This window comes from Nerophis ophidion, linkage group LG10 (genome assembly GCF_033978795.1).
Source record: "Nerophis ophidion isolate RoL-2023_Sa linkage group LG10, RoL_Noph_v1.0, whole genome shotgun sequence".
NCBI classification, from domain to species: Eukaryota; Metazoa; Chordata; class Actinopteri; order Syngnathiformes; family Syngnathidae; genus Nerophis; species Nerophis ophidion.
Window position 1 is genome coordinate 64,813,609 of NC_084620.1, and position 25,776 is coordinate 64,839,384.

Genomic DNA, 25,776 nt, shown 5'->3' on the forward strand with positions numbered 1-25,776 from the left:
TGTAGTGTTAAAACAGAAAACAATAGTCAGCAAGAGTAGGTGTAGGAAAAACTGACCCATTTATTATTAACCAATTGGTTACATACATTTTAACCTTCAACATAAGAGTATTACCTCAACAAATCCAATAAAAACAAAATGTTGTATTTAAAGTGCAAAATAACCACTGATACCAACATAATTATACAATTGAAAAGAATAAATTAAAAATGAATTAGAAGACCCTGAAAAATAACCTAAATAAATCCAATAAAAAAAAACAAAAAACGTTTTAAAGTGCAAACAATTCAAGTTCACTTCAGTTATTTTTTTACTGTCAGCATATGTTGGAAACAACTGTGGGCTGGGACAAAAACCACAAAAACAACACAATATTGTCCACTGTCCAACTGCTCTAAATTAAGAGTTCACAGCGCCGGTTTCACTGACTGACTATGCCCAAAACAATGTAGTAATTACTCTTAGTCTTCACTGAAGAATAGTGTAAACACAATAAACATATCACTCTAATAACAAGAGCATAAAACAAATAATAATCAGTCAGTGCTGACTACCCTTACTACTCCTCCTCCTCCTTCTCCACTTTCTGCAGTCCGAGCATAATGTGGAGATTTTTTTTTTAAGAAGATAAGCATTTCGGCATGCTGTGAGTTAAAATACTTCCAGACACTTTGCTGAGCACACGCTTTGTCGATGTTGTGATCACGTGGCCTGTGCATGCTGGATCAGAGACGCTCTTCTTCCGCGGCCGCCACCAACGTTAATTAAGGGGCATTGCCGCCACCTACTGTGTTGGAGTGTGATCAAACCAGTCACCTATTATAGAAGTGCTGCAGCGGCAAAAGGACAGCTTATATTGGAGCGCTTATATCGGAGTTTTTAGATTCAGTCCGATAAAATCCGATATTCACTTTTTTGGCTAATATCGGACCGATTTCCGATATCAATATCGGATCGGGACATCCCTAGTTTTGTTACTGTATGACGTTCCATGTTACGTCTCGGGTTGAGAAATTCCGCTTTACGATGTTTCCTGTTATGGCATTCCGTGTAATGATAATCGGTGTTACGACGTTTTGCATTACGACGTTTCGTGTTACAAAATTCCAGAATACTACGTTCAAAGTCCACTGAAGCCCACTACTACCGACCACGCAGTCTGATAGTTTATATATCAATGATGAAATATTAATATTGCAACCAGAGGTGGGTAGTAACGCGCTACATTTACTCCGCTACATCTACTTGAGTAACTTTTGGGATAAATTGTTCTTCTAAGAGTAGTTTTTATGCAACGTACTTTTACTTTTACTTGAGTATATCTATAGAGAATAAATGCTACTTTTACTCCGCTTCCTACCCGCCCAATATCGTGGAATATCGGATAACGGCAAAAAAGCCTTTATCTCTAGTTACGACGTTTTGTTTTATGATATTCTGTGTACGACGTTCAGGATTATAACCAGGGTATCTGCGGGGTCTTAAAACGTCTAAAAAAAAGTCTAAAAAAACATTCCAAGTCACAACGTTCCAGGTTAAAATGTTCTGACGGTCTGTTTTCGGACATTTCGTGTTATAACATTCTGTGTTACGACATTCTGTCTTGTGACAATCCGCGTTAGAACGTTCTGTTATGTGGTTCCATGTTAGGGTGTTCCATGTTAAAACCTTATGTGTAACACCGTTCTTTGTGACGACATTTTGTTACATAAGGTTTTGCTGTTTTGAGTAGGGATGAGTACTTTTCACACAGTGTTTTTGTGTGGTAATAAAAGTTAATTTGTGTAAAAAATGTATCTAAAAAAACAAAAAACAAATTGAGCTTAAAACTATAACAGTGCCATCTTTTTTTTAAATTTTCCTGAGGGAACTCTCCTGAAGGACTCAATAAAGTACTATTTATCTATCTATCTATCTATCTATCTATGTAGTTGTAATTTCTTGTTCTCTTGCACTTTTGAGTCTAAGTTGCAAGTATGCGATTGAGTTGAATGTCCTATTCTAGTCTTGTTGAGCCCTACAAAGCGTTTGTACTGTAAGTATTGTATTTGCTACACCAGTTCTGAATTGGAGTTTTTTGGAATCGCCACGTAAAATCACTAATGCTAATTATTAGCATTTATATGGAAAATCCAATGCAGATTGGCTTTTGGAAAGTGCTTGAGCCGGTGACCTGACGCTACATTAAGGAAGAATGTTACTTTTGTTGTTTATAGTGAACTTTTTTTCACTTCTCCCGAGCTGAGGCAAATTCTTCTGATGGGAGTGCGTCAAATTAAAATCATGAAATGCTTAAGAGAGTGGAGGAATGTACAATGCCGTGATTGTCATCAACAATAGAGATCAGGGACGTGCACAAGATTATAGAGGGCCAGGGGCTCAAAGTCAGAAAAGTGCAGGGCATTTTTTTTTTGGTCCTTTAAACAATATGGAAATTAATGTAAAATTTAATTTGTTAAAAGGAAGCTAACTACTTAGCTTTGTTTCCTTTGTAGGTAAAAGTGATTGCCATTTCTTTTGTGTCAACAAATTATTGTCATAATGAGTTAATTCACATTATCATAGGCTTGGAAGACATGAAAAGCAACAAAACACTGGCTTATTATTAGGCTATTTATTGTTCAAGATAAGCACTTTAATATTGAACATTGAACAGTGCAACATGAACTTCGAAAAAAAGAAAATACCCTAATGGAAAAAACTTCAATGTGAAAATCTGTCTTTCTTCCCTTAACTTGATAAAAACACCATCAAGTTGTAACTTATGGTCTTTCTCACTTAATGCTCAGACTAAACAACTGAAACGCAATACAACTTTATATCTAAACCTCTACTGTGGGAGAAACACAGAGCATTTTATTTTGAAAATTAACCCGATGTTTTATTTTGTACACTACTTCCTGTCCCGCACGATCCGCCCTGCTCTGTGCGGAATTGATGTGCCGTGCTCAATTGATGCGCTGTGCTCCGACGTCCGGCAAAACTAGAAGCTAACACATTGAATAATAGAATAATACAGCGTTTTTCAGAAATATTACCCATATTAGATGCTGAATAAGTGGACAGCGACTAGACCACAACTCACAGGTTCAAGCTGCTCCACTGTCTCGTCTCCTCAAACAACCTGGTATTACAAGAAAACGTGAAGTTTTTATAGGGATGTTTTTTTACATCCCTAAAAGGAATTTATTAATGTTTAAAGAAAAAAAACCACACACAGGCAGAGGGCACTTTTTAAGACGAGGCAAAAAAGGGCAGGGGCTCAAGCACCCATAGGGCCCTATGTGTGCACGTGCCAGATAGAGATGATGTCATTGGGCTTGAGTGATAAGTAAGCAGCGTAGTGGTTTCATTAGTGAGTTTATTTCTCCCCAAAAGCCTATTTCACCTATTCCTGTTTGATTAATTGATTGTATTTAGTCTTTTTATCACTGTGTTTGTGTTGCTCCCCAGCTGTTCTGTGTGCATTGTTAGTGACTGAGGTGTCATGTGCAGGGTGTGTATACAGTATTTGCCATGCTAATTTACCATTGATTGTGTACCTGTAAGCAAGTCGTAAAGTGGCCAAGTAAGCAAAATATACTCAAAAAAAAAAGGAGTAGTAACTACATTTGCAGAAAGGAGACGAATTAAACATAATGGGTCATTTTCAGTTTTTTTTGTGTCTTTGCATGAAAAACGACTTAATTACCGCCTCTTGGGAGATAATGTTTTCACCGTCGTTAAATATAACATTTTCTTAGCGTGGTCCTATTCAAATTAGGGAACACATAATTACCCCCTTTGTTTCCTAATGTGTGTGAATGTTTTCTTTATTGCACATTAAAAAATATTGAAAAGACATACTAGCCAACCCTTATGGATTTTCCGGGAGACTCCCGAATTTCAGCGCCTGTCCCGAAAACCTTTCTCCCGAAATTGAGGCGGAGCTGGAGGCCACGCCCCCTCCAGCACCGTGCGGACCAGAGTGACGTGTCGACAGCCTGTTTTCACGTCCGCTTTCCCACAATATAAACAGCAAGCCTGCCCAATGACGTTATAACTGTAGAATGATCGAGGGCGAGTTCTTGGTTTCTAATGTGGGTTTATTTTTAGGCAGTTTCATTAACGTCCTCCCAGCACAATAACAACACACAACAACAGCAGTCACTTTTTCGTCTCCCCAAAAGCAGTTTGTCTGCCGTAAACAGCAATGGTGTGACATTCTTAAACAGGACAATACTGTCATCTACTCTACATGCATATGTGACAATAACATCTACGGCTTTTAGAGAGTGCAGAAGAACCAGGAAGATGCAGTTATGGCAAAGCCGACGATGAGTAAGATGAAGAAATACGCTTGTTGGTTCTAAGCCGCAGCTGCGATTGGACCTGCATAGCCTCCGGGAAGAAGTAGTGGACGAACAATTGCTTGGCAGTGAAGATCTTCCTCAGGAAGCAAAGATTGATCGGTTTTGGGCAAATGCTAGGGAGAGGTGGGAGATTCCAGACTCTAGTGCATTTGATGAAAGCCTTTTTGTGCGTTTCACACAGCAATGCATCATCAGAGAGGGTCAGGGTGTTCAGCATTGTTAGAAAAATAGTGACAGAGAATAGAACAAGGATGAACTATTCAACCCTTAGCTCAACAATGAGTAAATGAGTGTTATATGTGTGTGAATATGTGTAAATAAATGAACACTGGAATTCAAGTATTTCTCATATATATATATATATATATATATATATATATGTATATACAGTATATATTTACTTCTATAGCGCTTTTCTGCCCCTTTTTAAGGAGCCCAAAGCGCTTTGACAGTATTTCCACATTCGCCCATTCACACACATTCACACACTAATGGTGGGAGCTGCCATGCAAGGTGCTCACCAGGACCCATCAGGAGCAAGGGTGATGCCCAAAGACACAACGGACTTGACTATGATGGTAGAAGGTGGGGATTGAACCAGTAACCCTCAGATTGCTGGCACAGCCACTCTACCAACTTCGCCACGCCGTCCCCTTCAATTCAAATAATTCACTGAAAGTCAATTATTTCTTATGTATACGTATATATATGAAATATTTGACTTGGTGAATACTAGCTATATACTCTACCCCTCTTAATCACACCCGCAACCACGCTCCCACCCCCCACCTCCCAAAATCGGAGGTCTCAAGGTTGGCAACTATGTGAATAGGGCTCTCTTTGTTCTTGTCCTTTACACAAAATAACACATTTTACAGATAAAAATTACGTTTACATGTCAAAAAAAAAAGCCAAATGCATATAAATGACAATAAAAATGGCTAAATGTACATTTAACATCCTTTTTATATTGATTTAATACTTCATGGAAGAGGGCAGAGCCACATAAATGCTATCTTTGTACTTCCCTTTCTGAAATTCAGTAGTATTTCTCACCTTCTTTATCAATGTGGTGGTCTTTGCCGCTTAATTTTGCCTCATTGTGGCCTTATTTGAATTTGAACTGAATAAAAAAAAGTGTATAATACAAATAATAAAATATATATGTATATATATCTTGATTAGATTATCCAGAGAATAGTGCTCAATACCGTGGTAGAGCGCAATATGTAGGTGTGGGAAAAGTCACAAGACTACTTCATCTCTACAGAACTGTTTCATGAGGGGTTCCCTCAATCATCAGGAGATTAAAAAAATAAAAATCTCCTGATGATTAAGTAGTCTTGTGACTTCTCCCACACATACATACATATATATATATATATATATATATATATATATATATATATATATATATATACATATATATATATATATATTTGTGTGTGTGTATGTATATATACATGTGTATATACGTATATATACATGTACTACCCCGCCCACCTCAACCGACGCACAGAAGGGGGGGTTTGGTGGTAGTGGGGGTGTATAATTTAGCCCGGAAGAGTTAAGGATGCATGGCATTCTGGGTATTTGTTCTGTTGTATTTATGTTGTGTTACAGTGCGGATGTTCTCCCGAATGTGTTTGTCGTTCTTGTTTGGTGTGGGTTCACAGTGTGGCGCATATTAGTGATAGTGTTAAAGTTGTTTATATCACAACCCTCAGTGTGACCTGTATGGCTGTTGAACAACTATGCCTTGCAGTCGCTTGCGGGTTGAGTCAGCAGCCGCACACTAGATGTGGCCCCGGCCAGCACTCAGATAGCATGGTATTAAAAGCGGACGCGACGACATGATCGATGGGACGTTTAAGGTATTCCCATCACGGCACGCCCTCAATATCGTTGTCCTGGGTTAAAATATGAGAATGTTATCCTGGGGAGATTTCTGGGAGAGGCACTGAAATCCGGAAAACCTCCCGGAAAAATGGGAGGGAGTCGGCAAGTAGCCGACCCTTGATCTAGAAGGTCTTATCTTTGTCCATGTTATGTATAATGAAACAAAATAATGTGTGAATATATGTATACACGTGTGTATATGTGTGTATATATGTATACAGGTGTGTATATGTGTGTATATATGTATACAAGTGTGTATATGTGTGTATATATATATGTATACAAGTGTGTATATATGTATACAAGTGTGTATATGTGTGTATATATGTATACAAGTGTGTATATGTGTGTATATATGTATACAGGTGTGTATATGTGTGTATATTTGTATACAAGTGTGTATATGTGTGTATATATATGTATACAAGTGTGTATATATGTATACAAGTGTGTATATGTGTGTATATATGTATACAAGTTTGTATATGTGTGTATATATATGTATACAGGTGTGTATATGTGTGTATATATGTATACAAGTGTGTATATGTGTGTATATATATGTATACAAGTGTATATATATGTATACAAGTGTGTATATATGTATACAAGTGTGTATATGTGTTTATATATGTATACAAGTTTGTATATGTGTGTATATATGTATACAGGTGTGTATATGTGTGTATATATGTATACAAGTGTGTATATGTGTGTATATATATATGTATACAAGTGTGTATATATGTATACAAGTGTGTATATGTGTGTATATATATGTATACAAGTGTGTATATATGTATACAAGTGTTTATATGTGTGTATATATGTATACAAGTGTGTATATGTGTGTATATATATGTATACAAGTGTGTATATATGTATACAAGTGTTTATATGTGTGTGTATATGCATACAAGTGTGCATATGTGTGTATATATGTATACAAGTGTTTATATGTGTGTATATATGTATAAAAGTGTGTATATGTGTGTATAAATGTATACAAGTGTGTATATGTGTGTATATATGTATACAAGTGTGTATATGTGTGTATATATATGTATACAAGTGTGTATATATGTATACAAGTGTGTATATATGTATACAAGTGTGTATATGTGTGTATATATGTATACAAGTTTGTATATGTGTGTATATATGTATACAGGTGTGTATATGTGTGTATATATGTATACAAGAGTGTATATGTGTGTATATATATATGTATACAAGTGTGTATATATGTATACAAGTGTGTATATGTGTGTATATATATGTATACAAGTGTGTATATATGTATACAAGTGTTTATATGTGTGTGTATATGTATACAAGTGTGCATATGTGTGTATATATGTATACAAGTGTTTATATGTGTGTATATATGTATACAAGTGTGTATATGTGTGTATACATGTATACAAGTGTGTATATGTGTGTATATATGTATACAAGTGTGTATATGTGTGTATATATGTATACAAGTGTGTATATATGTGTGTATATATGTATACAAGCGTGCATATGTGTGTATATATGTATACAAGTGTGTATATGTGTGTATATATGTATACAAGTGTGTATATGTGTGTATATATGTATACAAGCGTGCATATGTGTGTATATATGTATACAAGTGTTTATATGTGTGTGTATATGTATACAAGTGTGCATATGTGTGTATATATGTATACAAGCGTGCATATGTGTGTATATATGTATACAAGTGTTTATATGTGTGTGTATATGTATACAAGTGTGCATATGTGTGTATATATGTATACAAGCGTGCATATGTGTGTATATATGTATACAAGTGTGTATATGTGTGTATATATGTATACAAGTGTGTATATGTGTGTATATATGTATACAAGCGTGCATATGTGTGTATATATGTATACAAGTGTTTATATGTGTGTGTATATGTATACAAGTGTGCATATGTGTGTATATATGTATACAAGCGTGCATATGTGTGTATATATGTATATGTATCGCGCCTTGTTTGGGTTATTTTCCTGTGTTTGATGTCTACTTTTGTTTTCAACGCTTCTTTCTTTAGTTACCCCTCATTGCTAGGGGTGCTGATTGTGCACACCTGTTTTTGTGTGGTAATTAGCACACACTCGCTGCCAGTCCCTCTCTAGCATCTTCATCTTCCAGCGTTCCTCGCAGGATTGTCGTTAGCTTTACGCTACTGTTTTTCTTCTCATGATTTTTTTTCCTCACGCCATGCCAGTAATTTGTGATCCTGCCTCAGGCTTCACGTGCACATCCCAGCGGCACAATTATACTTTTTATTTTTTTTTGCTAATGACGTATTTTTGCCTACTGAAAGGTTTGCCTCCGCATTTTGGGATCACAAACACCGACGTGACACTAGCTATGAAAATATTCCATTCTCTACTTTACTGAAGTTGTTATTATCACGCTCACGTTGCGGAACCAATTAACCACGATAAACGAGGCACAGTTGTGTATATACAGTGGGGCAAAAAAGTATTTAGTTAGCCACCGATTGTGCAAGTTCTCCCACTTAAAATGATGACAGAGGTCTGTAATTTTCATCATAGGTACACTTCAACTGTGAGAGACAGAATGTGAAAAAAAAATCCAGGGATTCACATTGTAGGAATTTTAAAGAATTTATTTGTAAATTATGGTGGAAAATAAGTATTTGGTCAACCATTCAAAGCTCTCACTGATGGAAGGAGGTTTTGGCTCAAAATCTCACGATACATGGCCCCATTCATTCTTTCCTTAACACGGATCAATCGTCCTGTCCCCTTAGCAGAAAAACAGCCCCAAAGCATGATGTTTCCACCCCCATGCTTTACAGTAGGTCTGGTGTTCTTGGGATGCAAATCAGTATTTTTCGACCTCTGTCTTCATTTTAAGTGGGAGAACTTGCACAATCGGTGGCTGACTAAATACTTTTTTGCCCCACTGTATACCTTTTTACCTCTTAAATTCCTTCCTCTTCTTTCCTGACAATTTAAAATCAATGTTCAAGTAAAATCTTTTTTTTTTATTGTAAAGAATAATAAATATAATTTAATTAAATTCTTCATTTTAGCTTCTGTTTTTTTGACGAAGAATATTTGTGAAATATTTTTTCAAACTTACTATGATTAAAATTAAAAAAAAATATTCTGGAAAATCTGGAAAATCTGTAGAGTGAATTTTAAACCTTATTTCAAAGTCTTTTGAATTTCTTTTAAAATTGTTCTGGTAAATCTAGAAGAAATAAAGATTTGTCTTTGTTAGAAATATAGCTTGGTCCAATTTGTTATATATTCTAACAGAGTGCAGATTGGATTTTAACCTATTTAAAACATGTCATCAAAAATATATATTTATTGTGAGAAATCATTAAGATGATCAGTGTTTCCACAAAACATAAATCTCATTAATTATTAACAATAACATAGAGTTAAAGGTAAATTGAGCAAATTGGCTATTTCTGGCAATTTATTGAAGTGTGTATCAAACTGGTAGCCCTTCGCATTAATCAGTACCCAAGAATCAATCAATCAATTTTTATTTATATAGCCCTAAATCACTAGTGTCTCTACGGAAGGTTGGTGACCCCTGCTTTAGATGTTAGCATTACACAATATAGTTAATTAGGAGCTTAAATATACAAAACCAATATGCTTTATTATGTTGTGGTGATCACTCAGTGTTTGTTGTGATAATAAATTATAGCTTTGTGACTTATGAGTGAAAAAAAAAAAAATCACATAACAAAAATACATACCATTCAATATCTTCTTGATATTGAATATTACGTATAATATGTATGTGTGTAGTGTGCATATGTATGTATATATTTAGAATTGATGTATAGCTCGGTTGCTAGAGTGGCCGTCCCAGCAACTTGAGGGTTTCAGGTTCGATCCCCGCTTCTGCCAACCTAGTCACTGCCGTTATGTCCTTGGGCAAGACACTTTACCCACCTGCTCCCAGTGCCACCCACACTGCTTTAAATCTAACTTAGATATTGGGTTTCACTATGTAAAAGCGCTTTGAGTCACTAGAGAAAAGTGCTATATAAATATAATTCACTTCACTTCATTAAGTTTGCACATAGAGTGAACAGGTAGTTCTAGCTCAGGGTAATTTATGATTTAAAGAAAAGGGGTGGGATTAAATTAGTGTTAACTTTTTATCACTCCTTTTCAAATATGTAAAAAAAAAAAAAAAAAAAAAAAAAAGTCCAGTTTCGGTTTTTATGCTCTTTTGTTTTCAATTTTTATTCTCCAATTTGTTAATACTGGCTGTATTGGATCAGGCTAACACTAGTTTTTTTTTGCATATTTTAAATAAAAATATGCCAATCAATCAATCATTATATTGTATTTGTTTTTAGTTGACAAATAAAGTACTTACAAACTTTGAAAATGATTTTTTAAAAAGTGAGTTCAAGTAATCTGGAGCAGCTGGAGAGAGACGACGATGACAAATGTTCTTTTTTATGTTTGGAAATAACATGATGAATATTTCTGGGTATTGCAAAATACTTGTTCTGTTATGAAAACAACATCAAAATAGTGTTTTGGGACCAGCTGTGTCCAAAAAATATTACAAAATGAAAATCATATATAGAAACTAATTGTTCGAATTAAACTTTTCGGATTTTTTTAAAGTGAGACAATACTTTTGGTATATTCGAGGGAATTTTCATCGGTCGAAACATTTCGGGTAAAAAAAAAAAAGCCTGACTACGGGCAAATATGAAAAGTATATGAATAAGAAGACACAACAAAACTTTTTGAGCAGGATAAATCAAAACTCCAGTTTCCAAAAATTTGAATTTGTTGTCAATTATTTATTGGTTCAGGCTTTAAAGGCCTAAAGACAGTTTAGTTTGCGGGTCCACTTTCTCATGCACATCAAACCCTTATTTTTGAAAGAAGAAGTTAAAAAAAAAGTATTTAGTCAGCCACCGATTGTGCAAGTTCTCCCACTTAGAATGAAGACAGAGGTCGAAAAATACTGATTTGCATCCCAAGAACACCAGACCTACTGTAAAGCATGGGGGTGGAAACATCATGCTTTGGGGCTGTTTTTCTGCTAAGGGGACAGGACGATTGATCCGTGTTAAGGAAAGAATGAATGGGGCCATGTATCGTGAGATTTTGAGCCAAAACCTCCTTCCATCAGTGAGAGCTTTGAATGGTTGACCAAATACTTATTTTCCACCATAATTTACAAATACATTCTTTAAAATTCCTACAATTTTTTTCACATTCTGTCTCTCACAGTTGAAGTGTGTCATCATTTTAAGTGGGAGAACTTGCACAATCGGTGGCTGACTAAATACTTTTTTGCCCCACTGTATGTGTTTAAATATCCTAAAATCATTTTTAAGGTTGTATTTTTTTTCTCTAAAATTGTCTTTCAGAAAGTTATAAGAAGCAAAGTAAAAAAAATGACTGAATTTATTTAAACAAGTGAAGATTAAGTCTTTAAAATATTTTCTTGGATTTTCAAATTCTATTTGAGTTTTGTCTCTCTTATAATCAAAAATGTCGAGCAAAGCGAGACCAGCTTGCTAGTAAATAAATAAAATGTAAAAAAAAAATAGAGGCAGCTCACTGGTAAGTGCTGCTATTTGAGCTATTTTTAGAACAGGCCAGCGGGCGACTCATCTGGTCCTTACGGGCACCGTGTTGGTGACCCCTGATCTAAAGGCTGCTTGTTGCTCCATGGTATTTATAATACTTGAATTGCAAAAGTGAAGTGAAGTGAATTATATTTATATAGCGCTTTTCTCAAGTGACTCAAAGCGCTTTACATAGTGAAACCCAATATCTAAGTTACATTTAAACCAGTGTGGGTGGCACTAGGGGCAAGTGGGTAAAGTGTCTTGCCCAAGGACACAATGGCAGTAACTAGGATGGCACAAGCGGGAATCGAACCTGCAACTTTCAAGTTGCTGGCACGGACACTCTACCAACCAAAAAAAGAAAAAGCCAATCGACTAATTTACAGTTACATTACTTTTTAAACTGCTGTTTCAAATTTGATACACACATTTTCAACAGTTTTACTATAAAATATATATATATTTTTAAATTAAGTGATAGGTTGATTGGCAAAACTAAAAAAAAAATGGGCCCTAGTGTGTGAATGTGAGTGTTGTCTGTCTATCTGTGTTGGCCCTGCGATGAGGTGGCGACTTGTCCAGGGTGTACGCCGCCTTCCGCCTGATTGGAGCTGAGATAGGCACCAGCGCCCCCAAAGGGAATAAGCGGTAGAAAAATGGATGGATAATTGTAAATAACTGTTCATACTAATGTGTCAGAAAAAAAAAGACATTTTCCTTACCGGGCTTCACGGTGGGAGAGGGGTTAGTGCGTCTGCCTCACAATACGAAGGTCCTGCAGTCCTGGGTTCAAATCCAGGTTCGGGATCTTTCTGTGTGGAGTTTGCATGTTCTCCCCGTGAATGCGTGGGTTCCCTCCGGGTACTCCGGCTTCCTCCCACTTCCAAAGACATGCACCTGGGGATAGGTTGATTGGCAACACTAAATTGGCCCTAGTGTGTGAATGTTGTTTGTGTTGGCCCTGTGATGAGGTGGCGACTTGTCCAGGGTGTACCCCGCCTTCCGCCTGATTGGACCTGAGATAGGCACCAGCGCCCCCAAAGGGAATAAGCGGTAGAAAAATGGATGGATAATTGTAAATAACTGTTCATACTAATGTGTCAGAAAAAAAAAGACATTTTCCTTACCGGGCTTCACGGTGGGAGAGGGGTTAGTGCGTCTGCCTCACAATACGAAGGTCCTGCAGTCCTGGGTTCAAATCCAGGCTCGGGATCTTTCTGTGTGGAGTTTGCATGTTCTCCCCGTGAATGCGTGGGTTCCCTCCGGGTACTCCGGCTTCCTCCCACTTCCAAAGACATGCACCTGGGGATAGGTTGATTGGCAACACTAAATTGGCCCTAGTGTGTGAATGTTGTCTGTCTATCTGTGTTGGCCCTGCGATGAGGTGGCGACTTGTCCAGGGTGTACCCCGCCTTCCGCCCGATTGTAGCTGAGATAGGCGCCAGCGCCCCCCGCCACCCCAAAAGGGAATAAGGGGTAGAACATGGATGGATGGATGGATTTTCCTTACCTTTCCCCTTTCAAATTTGACCAAATCATGCTTTCCATTTCTTCTTTGTGGCAATCTTGTGATGATACGTTTAATGCATGTATCTAATCTGATACGTCAGGCTCTTACGGAAGTAAATATATGTATCACTTATGATTAGGGGTGGGCAAATGAATGCGTTAATTACGCGTTAACTCATCAATCTATTGACGCCGACAATTATTTTATCGCACATTTGCGTATGTTGTTTACATGCTTTTATTTTGTTAACGCCTTTTCTTAACAAGATGGCATCTCCCGGATGTACTTCGGCGTCGAGGGGCTCTTGGTAAAGATGGAACATTTGGCAAAAATACCGGACAATTCTGCAAATTTCAGCGTGGTCACTTACGACCGCCAGACAATTCTGAATGTGGATAGATCGGGCCGTTTTGGACTGAATGAGGCGTGCTTGCTAGACCGGCTAGCTAGCATGGGAATACTTTGCCGGCTACATCCAGCGGCCTGTGAAGCAGCGGAGTATATGTGTTGTCTGTCTATTTATGAATAATGCAGACCAGGAGTGTTGACTGAGTTCTTAACGTTTACTTTCAGAGCGTGCATATCACAACATACAAGATGCCGTCATGGCGACACAACCTAGCATGCTCGTCACTCCTGTTGCATGCTGGGTAGGGTAGTTCTTTTTTTCCCCTGGCTCATAACATCACAATATAGTACCATGTATATGATGCCTTCAGTTTATCAAAGCACCAAGCAAACAATCGGAAAATTCCCATCATATCAATTCCTAGATATGGTCATAATTATTTTAAGTGCACTACGCAGAATAAACACAACATTATTAATATTGCTACTACGGATAATTTGATCAAAAATTCCCTAAAACAGCCCACTACTTATAATATAGGTTTTTTAAACATAAGACCCTTATAAAAAAAATGTTTCTGCTGTTACCTCAGAAATTGCCTGTTCAGATGTTATGATTGTGGCTCAGAGATTTGTATGTAGATTATATATATTTTCCATAACAAACAGGATAACTTAAATACCCTGGCAGTGGCAATAAGCTTAAATGTTTGTATTTACATTTTTTGAGTTGATTTTCATAAAATATGCTATTTAACTGCTACAGGTTTAACAAGGACTGATTTAAATTGTGTTTGCACAACAAATGTTTTGGCGCTTTTGTTCATGTGGGAGAATATTCCAATAAAGGTGCACTACACACTACTTTTGAATTCATCATTGGGCTTTGCGTATACAATGCAGTTAATCGCGATTAATCGGAGAAATAGTGCGATTAACTTCGATTCCATTTTTTAATCGTTGCCCAGCCCTACTTATGATACGTTTGGCGTTAAAGTTAACCTCACAAAAAAAAAAAAGTCATCATTCCTTGTTTATGTTGTGTCCCTCCGAATGTTCTGAACTCCCGCTTTCTCTCAGCGGCCCGTCAATGCAAAACGGAATGTTTTCTCTCCTCCGACAGGGCCTGATGATTCTGCTGCAGAACCTTCCCACAATGCACTGGGGCAACGAGGAGGTCAGCGTGCTCCTGGCCGAGGCCTACAGGTTGAAGTTCGCCTTCGCCGACGCCCCCAACCACTACAAGAGATGATGGCGCTCCGCCTGCCCGGATGATTCGTCTTCACACCTGAGCTAAGAGAGATTGACGTAACTGAGAGGGCGACGCACTGAACATTTTTTTTTTTTTACTTTTTGTGTTTTTTTTTGGAGGGGTTTTTTTCCCCAAATGCGTGGAAGGCGACCTCAGGTGCAACGTCGAGCGATTGCTAGCGATGGCCAATGAGTGTTCTGGCTCTTTCTCTGCAGAGATTTGACCTTTTTTTGTCAGTTTTGTGCAGTCAATGGACGGCGGCGCAAAGGGCAGAGCCCGTGGCGTCCATAACTGAACCTTCTCTCCCGCTCAACCTGACGGAACATCATTTTTTTTTTTTTGTTGCCTTCGCCTTGCCCTCCAGCGATGAGGATTGCCCCTCCTTGGAGTCCAGAGAGCTTCATCAGCATCCACATGAATCAAGCGCCACCCGGGGGGTAAGAATTTATCTCCCTGCAACATCTTATTTATTGGCTCCAGGGAAGTCATAAAGTGTCTGAATAGAACACGTGAGGATCGGTCAAGGGACTAACCTTGGGAAAGATTTTTTCTTTGCAAAAGATTGTTGTTGCCACCTGAGCCCACATTGATGGACGCCTTTCCACTTTTCTTCCCCCGCTCACATTATCAGCCTTTTATTTTTATTTATTTTTTTATGATTTGTCTACATTATCCCATTAAATCGTGCCTGACATCAAGAAATATACAAAAACATATATATATTTTATTTTTACATGTTTTTATTTTCATGTTCTGGCTGTTGTGTGAGTTACAAACCCCGCCCCTATTATAGCGATTGTCCAATCATACGGCAGCAACACTTCCGATGTCCCTCCCACCCTCCCTTCTAGGAAGTCCCTGATTATTATATTAGGCACACCTACAAAGGGGAGGACCAGCCTATCAACAATTTAAAGAAGGGCGGGGCTTACTGATGAATCACTTTTTTATTTTTATTTTTTATTGCCAAGTGTAAAAAAACAAAATATATTTTACCCTTTTTTTTTTCAAATTTAATCAGTAGATGGGCATCCCCCATTTAAGGAAGTGGGGGATTTATTGAAGCATAATGTTTGTTATTATCGCCTTGTTACGCTAGAAAAAAAATAATAAATACAGATTTAACAAGTGTAAAAAAAAATATATTGATCTTTTAGACTTTTTTTAAATTTAATAAGTAGATAGAATTAATATCTGGCATTTCCCATTTAAGGAAGTGAGGGGACTTATTGAAGCATCATTCTATTGCCTTGATCACATTGGAAAAAATATATAAAAATAATACATATACCTATCAAGTGTAAAAAAAAAAAAAAAAAGAGGATTTTTTTTTTAGACTTTTAAATATTTATATAAAATGGAATCAATAAAGACACTATTTGAGATCTCCAGTTTAATGAGGTGGGGGGCTTGTTAAGCATCACATTTGTTTTATGGACTGAATCTGCAAAAAAAAGATAAAAAATTAAATAAAAATACAGATTTAACAATTTAAAAAAGTACATTTTTCTGACATTTTTACTTTTTTTTAACTTTTTAAAATTTAATTTTACCAAATGAATCAGATCTTACTGTAGCATCGTTTTTGTTCTATTCCCTTATTCCACAAATGACAATTGATTAAAAGAAAAAAAAAAACACTGATTCAAAAGCTTTTGTTTGTAATTTTTTAAATTGTTTTTAAAACATGAATCACTAGATAGAATAGATATCTGGAATCCACAATTTAAGGAAGGGCGGGTCTCACTGTAGCATCACTTTTGTTCTTATTGCCTTATTCCACAAATGACAATTGATTTAAAAAAAGAGATTAAACAAGTTAAAAAAAAAAAGTTGCACTTTTAGACATATTTTTTAAACTGTTAAAACAATATTTTACAAATGAATCAACAGAATAAATGTCCGGCTCCTCCATATTCAGGAAGGCCGGGGATTGTTGAAGCCTCACTTTTTGTTCTTGTTTTAATCCGCAAAAAGACATTTGATGAAAAAATAACAAGTGTAAAAAATATATTTTTAAAAAGTTGCTCTTTCAGACAACTTTTTAATATTTTTTTTTACTTTTGAAATTTTATCTTACAAATGAATCAATAGAAATAATAAATATCCTGCATCTTCAATGTAAGGAAGGGCAGGGCTTCTTGAAGCATCACTTTTGTTCTTATTGCCTAATTCCGCAAATGACAACAGATTAAAGGCCTACTGAAACCCACTACTACCGACCACGCAGTCTGATAGTTTATATATCAATGATGAAATATTAACATTGCAACACATGCCAATACGGCCTTTTTAGTTTACTAAATTGCAATTTTAAATTTCCCGCGGAAGTACCATGCTAAAACGTCGCGGTATGATGACGGGTGTGCGTGACGTCACATTTTGTTCCAGCACCGTTCACAGCTACAAGTCGTCTCTTTTCATCGCATAATCCCACAGTTTTATGCACATCTGTGTTGCTGAATCTTTTGCAATTTGTTCAATAAATAATGGAGACGTCAAAGAAGAAAGCCGTAGGTGGGAAGCGGTCTATTGCGGCCGCCTTTAGCAACACAAACACAGCCGGTGTTTCCTTGTTCCCGAAAGATGACGGTGAAGCTTTACTATAGAACAGAGCTGTCAAGCAAACATGGTTCCCTACCACATGTCAATCGGCAGGTTTCGGTGAGAAAATTGTTGTAATAAGTCGGCTCTTACCTTAGATATGAGTGGAGAGTTTGCGTCGTTCCTCCTGCCCCTGTCAAAGAGGCAGCTGCGGACTCTCTTGCCTCCTCCCACCGGCCGCCCCCGAGCGTCGGATGCTTCCACCGTGGAGGAAGGAAAAAAAATTAAAAATCTCCGCCAGGCCCCACTTGCTGACTTCGCCTCATCGAGAAACGTGGCTTCCCTCGGAGACACTGGCGGTGACCACACCCCTCCCGACTTTCAGGTTGTACAGGTACGACCGTATAATCTCACTAAAACACTAGTAACACATTAAGCAGATAAGGGATTTTCCAGAATTATCCTAGTAACATTGTCTAATAACCACTGAATCGCTCTGCCGTCTAGTTTTTTTTTCTTTCTAGTCCTTCACTCTTACTTTCCTCATCCACAAATCTTTCATTCTCGCTCCAATTAATGGGGAAATCGTCGCTTTCTCGGTTCGAATCGCTCTCGCTGCTGGTGGCCATTATTGTAAACAATGTTCAGATGTGAGGAGCTCTACAACCCGTGACGTCACGCGCACATCGTCTGCTACTTCCGTTACAGGCAAGGCTTTTTTATTAGCGACCAAAAGTCGCAAACTTTATCGTGGATGTTCTCTACTAAATCCTTTCAGCCAAAATATGGCAATATCGTGAAATGATCAAGTATGACACATAGAATGGACCTGATCTCCCCGTTTGGATAAGAAAATCGAATTCCATATTGAGCAAGTGTAAAACAAAAAAAAGTTTTTTTTTTACTTTTTAAATGTTATTTTACAAATAAATGAGTAGATAGAACAAATGATGTAGTGTGAGTCTGCACACACAAGCATCCCCATGGTGGTGAAAGTGCATGTCCTTTCTGGCTGGAGCCTTCCCTTTTTTGCACACACCCAAACACACACACACACACACAATGAACTTCAAATCATCTTTGAAGAATCTCCTGTGCCCTTAAATAAAATTTCAAGCAGTAGTTTTTGCTCTCCTTACCTGGACATTTATTTGTGACAACCAACAGAAAAAAGACAAAAAAGAAAAAACACCCCCCTTGGCTTTGGAGTACTGACCTAAATCCAACAGTACTTGTTCCTTAAAAAAAAAAAAAAAAATGTATAGAATATTTTGAAATGGGGAAAACAAAATGTATATAGAAAGTGTAAATAAATCCAATATACAACAAGAGTGTGTTGCATTGGTTTTGTGTTGATGCATCAGTTTTGAACGTCATCGTGTGTCTGTGTGTGTTTATTCTTTTAAATGCAGCACATTGGCATAATGTATTGTGATTTGTTCCCCTTCAGAAAGCCACAATGTGCATGTGTGTCCACCGACGGAGCTCCCCGGCTCTCGTTAGGCTGAGTGATGTTCACACAAGCAGCCAATTATGGAGTACTGCTCACCCAGGACTACACGTCATTTCATGGGAAATTAAAAATACATTAGTAGCAACAATGGTCGCCGGGACTGTTCCGTGTGTCTTGCGTCACCTTTGGGGGACATTACATCATTACACATTTAAGCCCGAGCTTAGGCATTAGCTGTGGCTCTTATCCTAAATATGGAAGCTTCTCAAAAGACTCATATGTGGAATAAATTATTAAGCAAATATTGCAAACGAGTTAAAACTGAAAAAATATTTGTTTTTATTTGTACATACTACTTGCATTTTATTTTTGTACTCTGGTAATTTGGGGCTTTTATTTTCGGTATTATTATTAGATGTCTATCCTCACTTAGTACAATCATTTTTTGGTGTTCATGTATATAAATATATACAAACCCCGTTTCCATATGAGTTGGGAAATTGTGTTAGATGTAAATATAAACGGAATACAATGATTTGCAAATCCTTTTCAACCCATATTCAGTTGAATATGCTACAAAGACAACATATTTGATGTTCAAACTGATAATTTTTTTTTTTTTTTGCAAATAATCATTAACTTTGGAATTTGATGCCAGCAACACGTGACAAAGAAGTTGGGAAAGGTGGCAATAAATACTGATTAAGTTGAGGAATGCTTATCAAACATGTTTTTACGAACATTCCACAGGTGTGCAGGCTAATTGGGAACAAGTGGGTGCCATGATTGATTATAAAAGCAGCTTCCATGAAATTCTAAGCAATTCACAGCCAAGGATGGGGCGAGGAACACCAATTTGTAAGCAAATTGTCGAACAGTTTTAGAACAATATTTCTCAACGAGCTATTGCAAGGAATTTAGGGATTTTACCATCTACGGTCCGTAAAATCATCAAAAGGTTCAGAGAATCTGGATAAATCACTGCACGTAAGCGATGATATTACAGACCTTTGAGCCCTCAGGCGGTACTGCATCAAAAACTGACATCAGTGTGTAAAGGGTATCACCACATGGGCTCAGGAACACTTCATAAAACCACTGTCAGTAACTACAGTTGGTCGCTACATCTGTAAGTGCAAGTTAAAACTCTACTATGCAAAGCGAAAGCCATTTATCAACAACACCCTGAAACGCCGCCAGCTTCTCTGGGCCCGAGCTCATCTAAGATGGACTGATGCAAAGTGGAAAAGTGTTCTGTGGTCTGACGAGTTCACATTTCAAAGAGGAAAATAACCATTCGGATTGTTATAGGCGCAAAGTTGAAAAGCCAGCATCTGTGATGGTATGGGGGTGTATTAGTGCACAAGACATGGGTAACTTACACATCTGTGAAGGCACCATTAATGCTGAAAGGTCCATACAGGTTTTGGAGCAACATATGTTGTCATCCAAGCAACGTTATCATGGACGCCCCTGCTTATTTCAGCAAGACAATGCCAAGCCACGAGTTACAACAGCGTGGCTTCGAAGTAAAATAGTGCGGGTACTTTCCTGGCCCGCCTGCAGTCCAGACCTGTCTCCCATCGAAAATGTGTGCCGCATTATGGAGCGTAAAATACGACAGCGGAGACCCCAGACTGTTGAACGACTGAAGCTCTACATAAAACAAGAATGGTAAAGAATTCCACTTTCAAAGCTTCGAAAATTAGTTTCCTCAGTTCCCAAACGTTTATTGAGTGTTGTTAAAAGAAAAGGTGATGTAACACAGTGGTGAACATGCCTTTTACCAACTACTTTGGCACCTTTTGCAGCCATTAAATTTTAAGTTAATTATTATTTGCAAAAAATAAATACATTTTATGTGTTTGAACATCAAATATCTTGTCTTTGTAGTGCATTCAATTGAATATGAGTTGAAAAGGATTTGCAAATCATTGTATTCCCATTTAATATATATATATATATATATATATATATATTATATATGTGTGTGTGTGTATATATATGTGTATATATACATTTATGTGTATGTATATATATGTATGTAGGTATATGTTTATTTATATACACATATATATATATATATATATATATATAAATAAAAACAAATATATATAAATATATATTTATGTATATACATTTTTATGTTTACATATTTGTATACATTCATGTATATATGTAATAAAATATACATACATATTGAAATAATATATGTACCTATGTGTATGTATATATGTATACATATATCAATCCATGTTTACTTATATAGCCCTAAATCACTAGTGTCTCAAAGGGCTGCACAAACCACCACGACATCCTCGGTAGGCCCACATAAGGGCAAGGAAAACTCACACCCAGTGGGACATCGGTGACAATAATGACCCAGTGGGACGTCGGTGACAATGATGACTATGAGAACCTTAGAGAGGAGGAAAGCAATGGATGTCGAGCGGGTCTAACATGATACTGTGAAAGTTCAATCCACAATGGATCCAACACAGTCGCGAGAGTCCAGTCCAAAGCGGATCCAACACAGCAGCGAGAGTCCCGTTCACAGCGGAGCCAGCAGGAAACCATCCCAAGCGGAGGCGGATCAGCATCGCAGAGATGTCCCCAGCCGATACACAGGCAAGCACTACATGGCCACCGGATCGGACCGGACCCCCTCCACGAGGGAGAGTGGGACATAGAAGAAAAAGAAAATAAACGGCAGATCAACTGGTCTAAAAAGGGAGTCTATTTAAAGGCTGGAGTATACAAATGAGTTTTAAGGTGAGACTTAAATGCTTCTACTGAGGTGGCATCTCGAACTGTTACCGGGAGGGCATTCCAGAGTACTGGAGCCCAAACGGAAAACGCTCTATAGCCCGCAGACTTTTTTGGGGCTTTGGGAATCACTTAACAAGCCGGAGTCCTTTGAACGCAGATTTCTTGCCGGGACATATGGTACAATACAATCGGCAAGATAGGATACTTGTATATGTATATATATGTATGTATGTGTATATTGATATATATATATATGTTTGTGTATATATACGTACAAATTAATATATATCTATATATTACATATATGTATACTGATAACATTTTGAATATTTGTTCAGTACAATATTTTATCAGTTTGAATCACATTTAATAATATATATATTTTTTTATTTTAATACACAAATGTACATATCAAATATAGTGTCTTAATATTGAAGAATATATAGACATTTAAACCTGTATTCATTTTTTAAATAGAATATACATAATGTGGGTCATTTTAATTGTTTTTATAAACACATACAAATGTAGATGTACAAGAACAATTAAAAAGGCTATCTAAATTTTTATGTGTATTTTTTGACATCCATCCATTTTCACTGCAATATTTAAAGGTATTAAAACGAAGGTGAATTACTTTTTATGTGCCTTTTTTTTGACAACCGGAAGTTTGATGACGTCACAGCACATTAGCTGATTGCACCCAGGTGTGGATGTGAGCGTCCTAACCAGTGAGGAAAATGGCGAAAGTCTGTCACAAAGTAACCTGTGTCACCTTGTCCCGCGAGCCCAAAAGTGTAAAATAACATTTCTTTCCTCCTTTACTTGAGTCCCGGATGACAATTTGGATATATTTAGGGAAAAGCGACACAAATGTTTGTCCAAGTCCTCGATGACAAGTCTAGGTTGGTGGTCTTAAAGTGCCAGCAAACAAGGTAAGACCTTTAGTCTTAAATGACAATGTGTTGCCAAATATATTGTTTTTGTTAGTATTAACATGTTTAAAACTTGGCTTCACTACTTTTGTGTTCTGTGTTGCTTGTAGCAGTTTAGCATTAGCACGGGGGTGCCCAAACTTTTTCCACTGACGGCCACACATGGAAAAATTAAAGCGGGGGGAGGGGGGGGGGGGCAATTTTCATATTTTTCATTTTCAAACCTTAACAAAATATATGGATTTCTAAAATGTATTTTATCTATAAGGGTCCCGGGGACTTTAAAGGGTCCCAGTTATTAAAATGTTAAAAATAAGTAAATTTTTCATTATATTTTATTTAATGCTTACAGTAAATCTCTATCAATTTAAAGTTTTATGGCTTTTCTGTCAAAAAAACATGTTTTTATAGTATCAATCAATGTTTATTTATATAGCCCTAAATCACTAGTGTCTCAAAGGGCTGCACAAACCACAACCATCCTCGGTAGAGCCCACATTAGCAAGGAAAAACTCACCCCAGTGGGACGTCAGTGACAATGATGACTTTGAGAAACCTTGGAGAGGACCGCATATGTGGGCAACCCCCCCTCCCCAGGGCAGTGTTTTTCAACCACTGTGCCGCGGCACACTAGTGTGCCGTGACATCCATTCTGTTGTGCCGTGGGAGATGATCTAATTTCACATATTTGTGTTAAAAACATTTTATCAAAACCAGTAATTATAGTCACCAAATTATGTGTTGTTTTTGAGTGTCTGTGCTGTCTAGAGCCGTGTAATTCTCTTCCATATGAGTAGGTGGCAGGCGGTAGCTAATTGCTTTGATTGATTGATACTTTTATTAGTAGATTGCACAGTTCAGTACATATTCCGTACAATTGACCACTAAATGGTAACACCCGAATAAGTTTTTCAACTTGTTTAAGTCGGGGTCCACGTTAATCAATTCATGGTAAATGCAGGTAAAAAGGTGTCTTAGAATAGAACAGAAAGTACTTTATTGATCCCTGGGGGAAATTCAGCACCACAGTTTGCTCACAATAATAATAATAATAATAATAATAATAAATAATACATGACATATGTATAATATATGAATAATATCATTATATTCTACATTTAAGTGGAGTCAAGGAACATATGCATTATACAGTCTGATGGCTGTCGGTATGCAGGACCGCCTGTGTCGTTCCATGTTGCTATTTGGGAGTCTGAGCCTTCCACTGAACGTGCTCATTCTCTCTGCAAGGTCCGAGTGTAGTGGGTGGGAGGTGTTGTCCATAATGGCTAGGAGTTTTGCTAGACTTCTCCTCTGACACCACCGCCAGAGAGTCCAGCTCCACCCCCACCACGTTACTGGCCTTCTCTACCAGCTTGTCCAGTCTGGTAGCATCCCTCACTCTCAGACCACTGCCACGGCGTACAAAAAGGCGCCCGCCACCACGGACTTGTAGAACATCTTCAACATCTTTGTACAGATGTTGAAGGATCCTAGCCTTCTGAGGAAGTCCCTCTGTCTGTCTTATGCTTAAAACAAAAAAAAACAAAAGGTGAGTGCCCTTAAGAAAATGCTTTGCGGCTTAGGGAAGGCTATGCAGAACGAAACTAAAACTGAACTGGCTGCAAAATAAACAAAAACAGAGTGCTGGACAACAGCAAAAACTTACTGTAGAGCAGTGTTAATTTTGTTGACAAAAAATGTTCGTCATAGTTATTGTCGACCTTTTTTTTCCTGACTAAAACGAGACAATAACTAAATAAAAAAATAATTTATGTGGACTAAGACGATGACGAGGTGTATTGACATATTCGTCAACGAATAAAAACGAGACAAAAATGTCTGCCAGAGACGAAATCGTTAGGAAGAGGCGGGAGGAGTTGGGAAGAGAACCAATCAGAGCGACGTAAGGAAGTTAACATAAACCTAGTTTGCGTTTGAGACTGACCCGGCCGGGAATGCGCTGCAGAAGACATGTCAACGCCGGGGAGGAAGAGGAGAGAGGACATGTGGGGACATTTTATATTTGATGTCAAAGATAACAAGACGCAGTGTAAGAAATGCAGTGCGAGGATTACGGGGAAAAACAACAAACTTGAAGCGACTTTTACAGTCCAATCACCCCGAAATCCACACACAGGTAAGCATTTACCACAACATACAACTCACTCAACGTTATCTCGTTTATTACACGGCTTACTCGTGAAATACTAAATTTGAGACATGATTTTCATCAAAATACGACTTGTATTGGTGATTTTTCCGCTGTTTTGCTTTGACTTTCAGAAATTGAAGGGAAAGTTTACATATTACCCTTTAGTCGACTAAATCTACTGTAGTTTTCGTCGACTATAATCTTATATTCCGTCAACTAAAACTAGACTAAAACAATTTAAATAACAAAAATATGACCAAAACTAAATTACATTTTAGTCAAAAGACTATGACTAAAACTAAATCAAATTTTGCTGTCAAACTTAACACTGCTGTAGAGCAAAGACGGCGTCCACAATGTAAATCCGAACATGACTTGACAACAATGTCCCCACAAAGACGGATAAAAACAACTGAAATATTATTGATTGCTAAAACAAAGTAAATGCGGGAAATATCGCTCAAAGGAAGACATGTAGCTGCTCCAGGAAAATACCAAAATGAAAAAAAAAAATACCAAAATAGGAGCGCTAAAACACTACACACAGGAAAACAACTAAAAACTCCAATAAGTCATGGCATGACGTGATGGTACACCTACTTTGAGACAAGAGCTATATTGATGCATGCTTGGTTAGGCTTTAAAGTCCATCCATCCATCTATTTTTCTACCACTTATTCCCTTTGGGGTGGCAGGGGGTGCTGGTGCCTATCTCAGCTACAATCATATCCAACAATTTCGACAATGACTTAACTGTCAACTGAGTTGATGATTTCTGCTGGTGGTGTTCCCCCCCGGGCCCTACTTTGGGCACCCCTGGCTTAGCATGTTTGTATTTGTAGCATGGAAGCTATATTCACTGCTAGCATAGCTAAGCCCGCTTTATAAAGTGTTTTGGTCAATAAAGGTGGTGTTGGAAAATGTAAATTTCCTACACACTTCTGA

General features: G+C 37.4%; 1 protein-coding gene and 1 long non-coding RNA gene across 5 annotated transcripts in view; both read left to right on the forward strand.

Annotated features, from left to right (window-relative positions):
• Window positions 1–18,851, forward strand: part of tbc1d22a (TBC1 domain family, member 22a) — a 348,296-nt gene extending 329,445 nt beyond the window's left edge. For all 3 annotated transcript variants that reach the window (XM_061914479.1, XM_061914478.1, XM_061914480.1), the window contains one exon: window positions 14,850–18,851. In XM_061914479.1, coding sequence (XP_061770463.1) covers window positions 14,850–14,978 — 129 coding nt within the window. In that variant the 3' untranslated portion in view covers window positions 14,979–18,851. The remainder of the gene's footprint in view (window positions 1–14,849) is intronic.
• Window positions 18,852–22,449: 3,598 nt separating this feature from the next.
• LOC133559936 (uncharacterized) overlaps window positions 22,450–25,776 on the forward strand; it is a 309,719-nt gene continuing 306,392 nt past the window's right edge. For both annotated transcript variants that reach the window (XR_009808345.1, XR_009808344.1), the window contains exon 1: window positions 22,450–22,679. This is a non-coding gene — a long non-coding RNA (uncharacterized LOC133559936). The remainder of the gene's footprint in view (window positions 22,680–25,776) is intronic.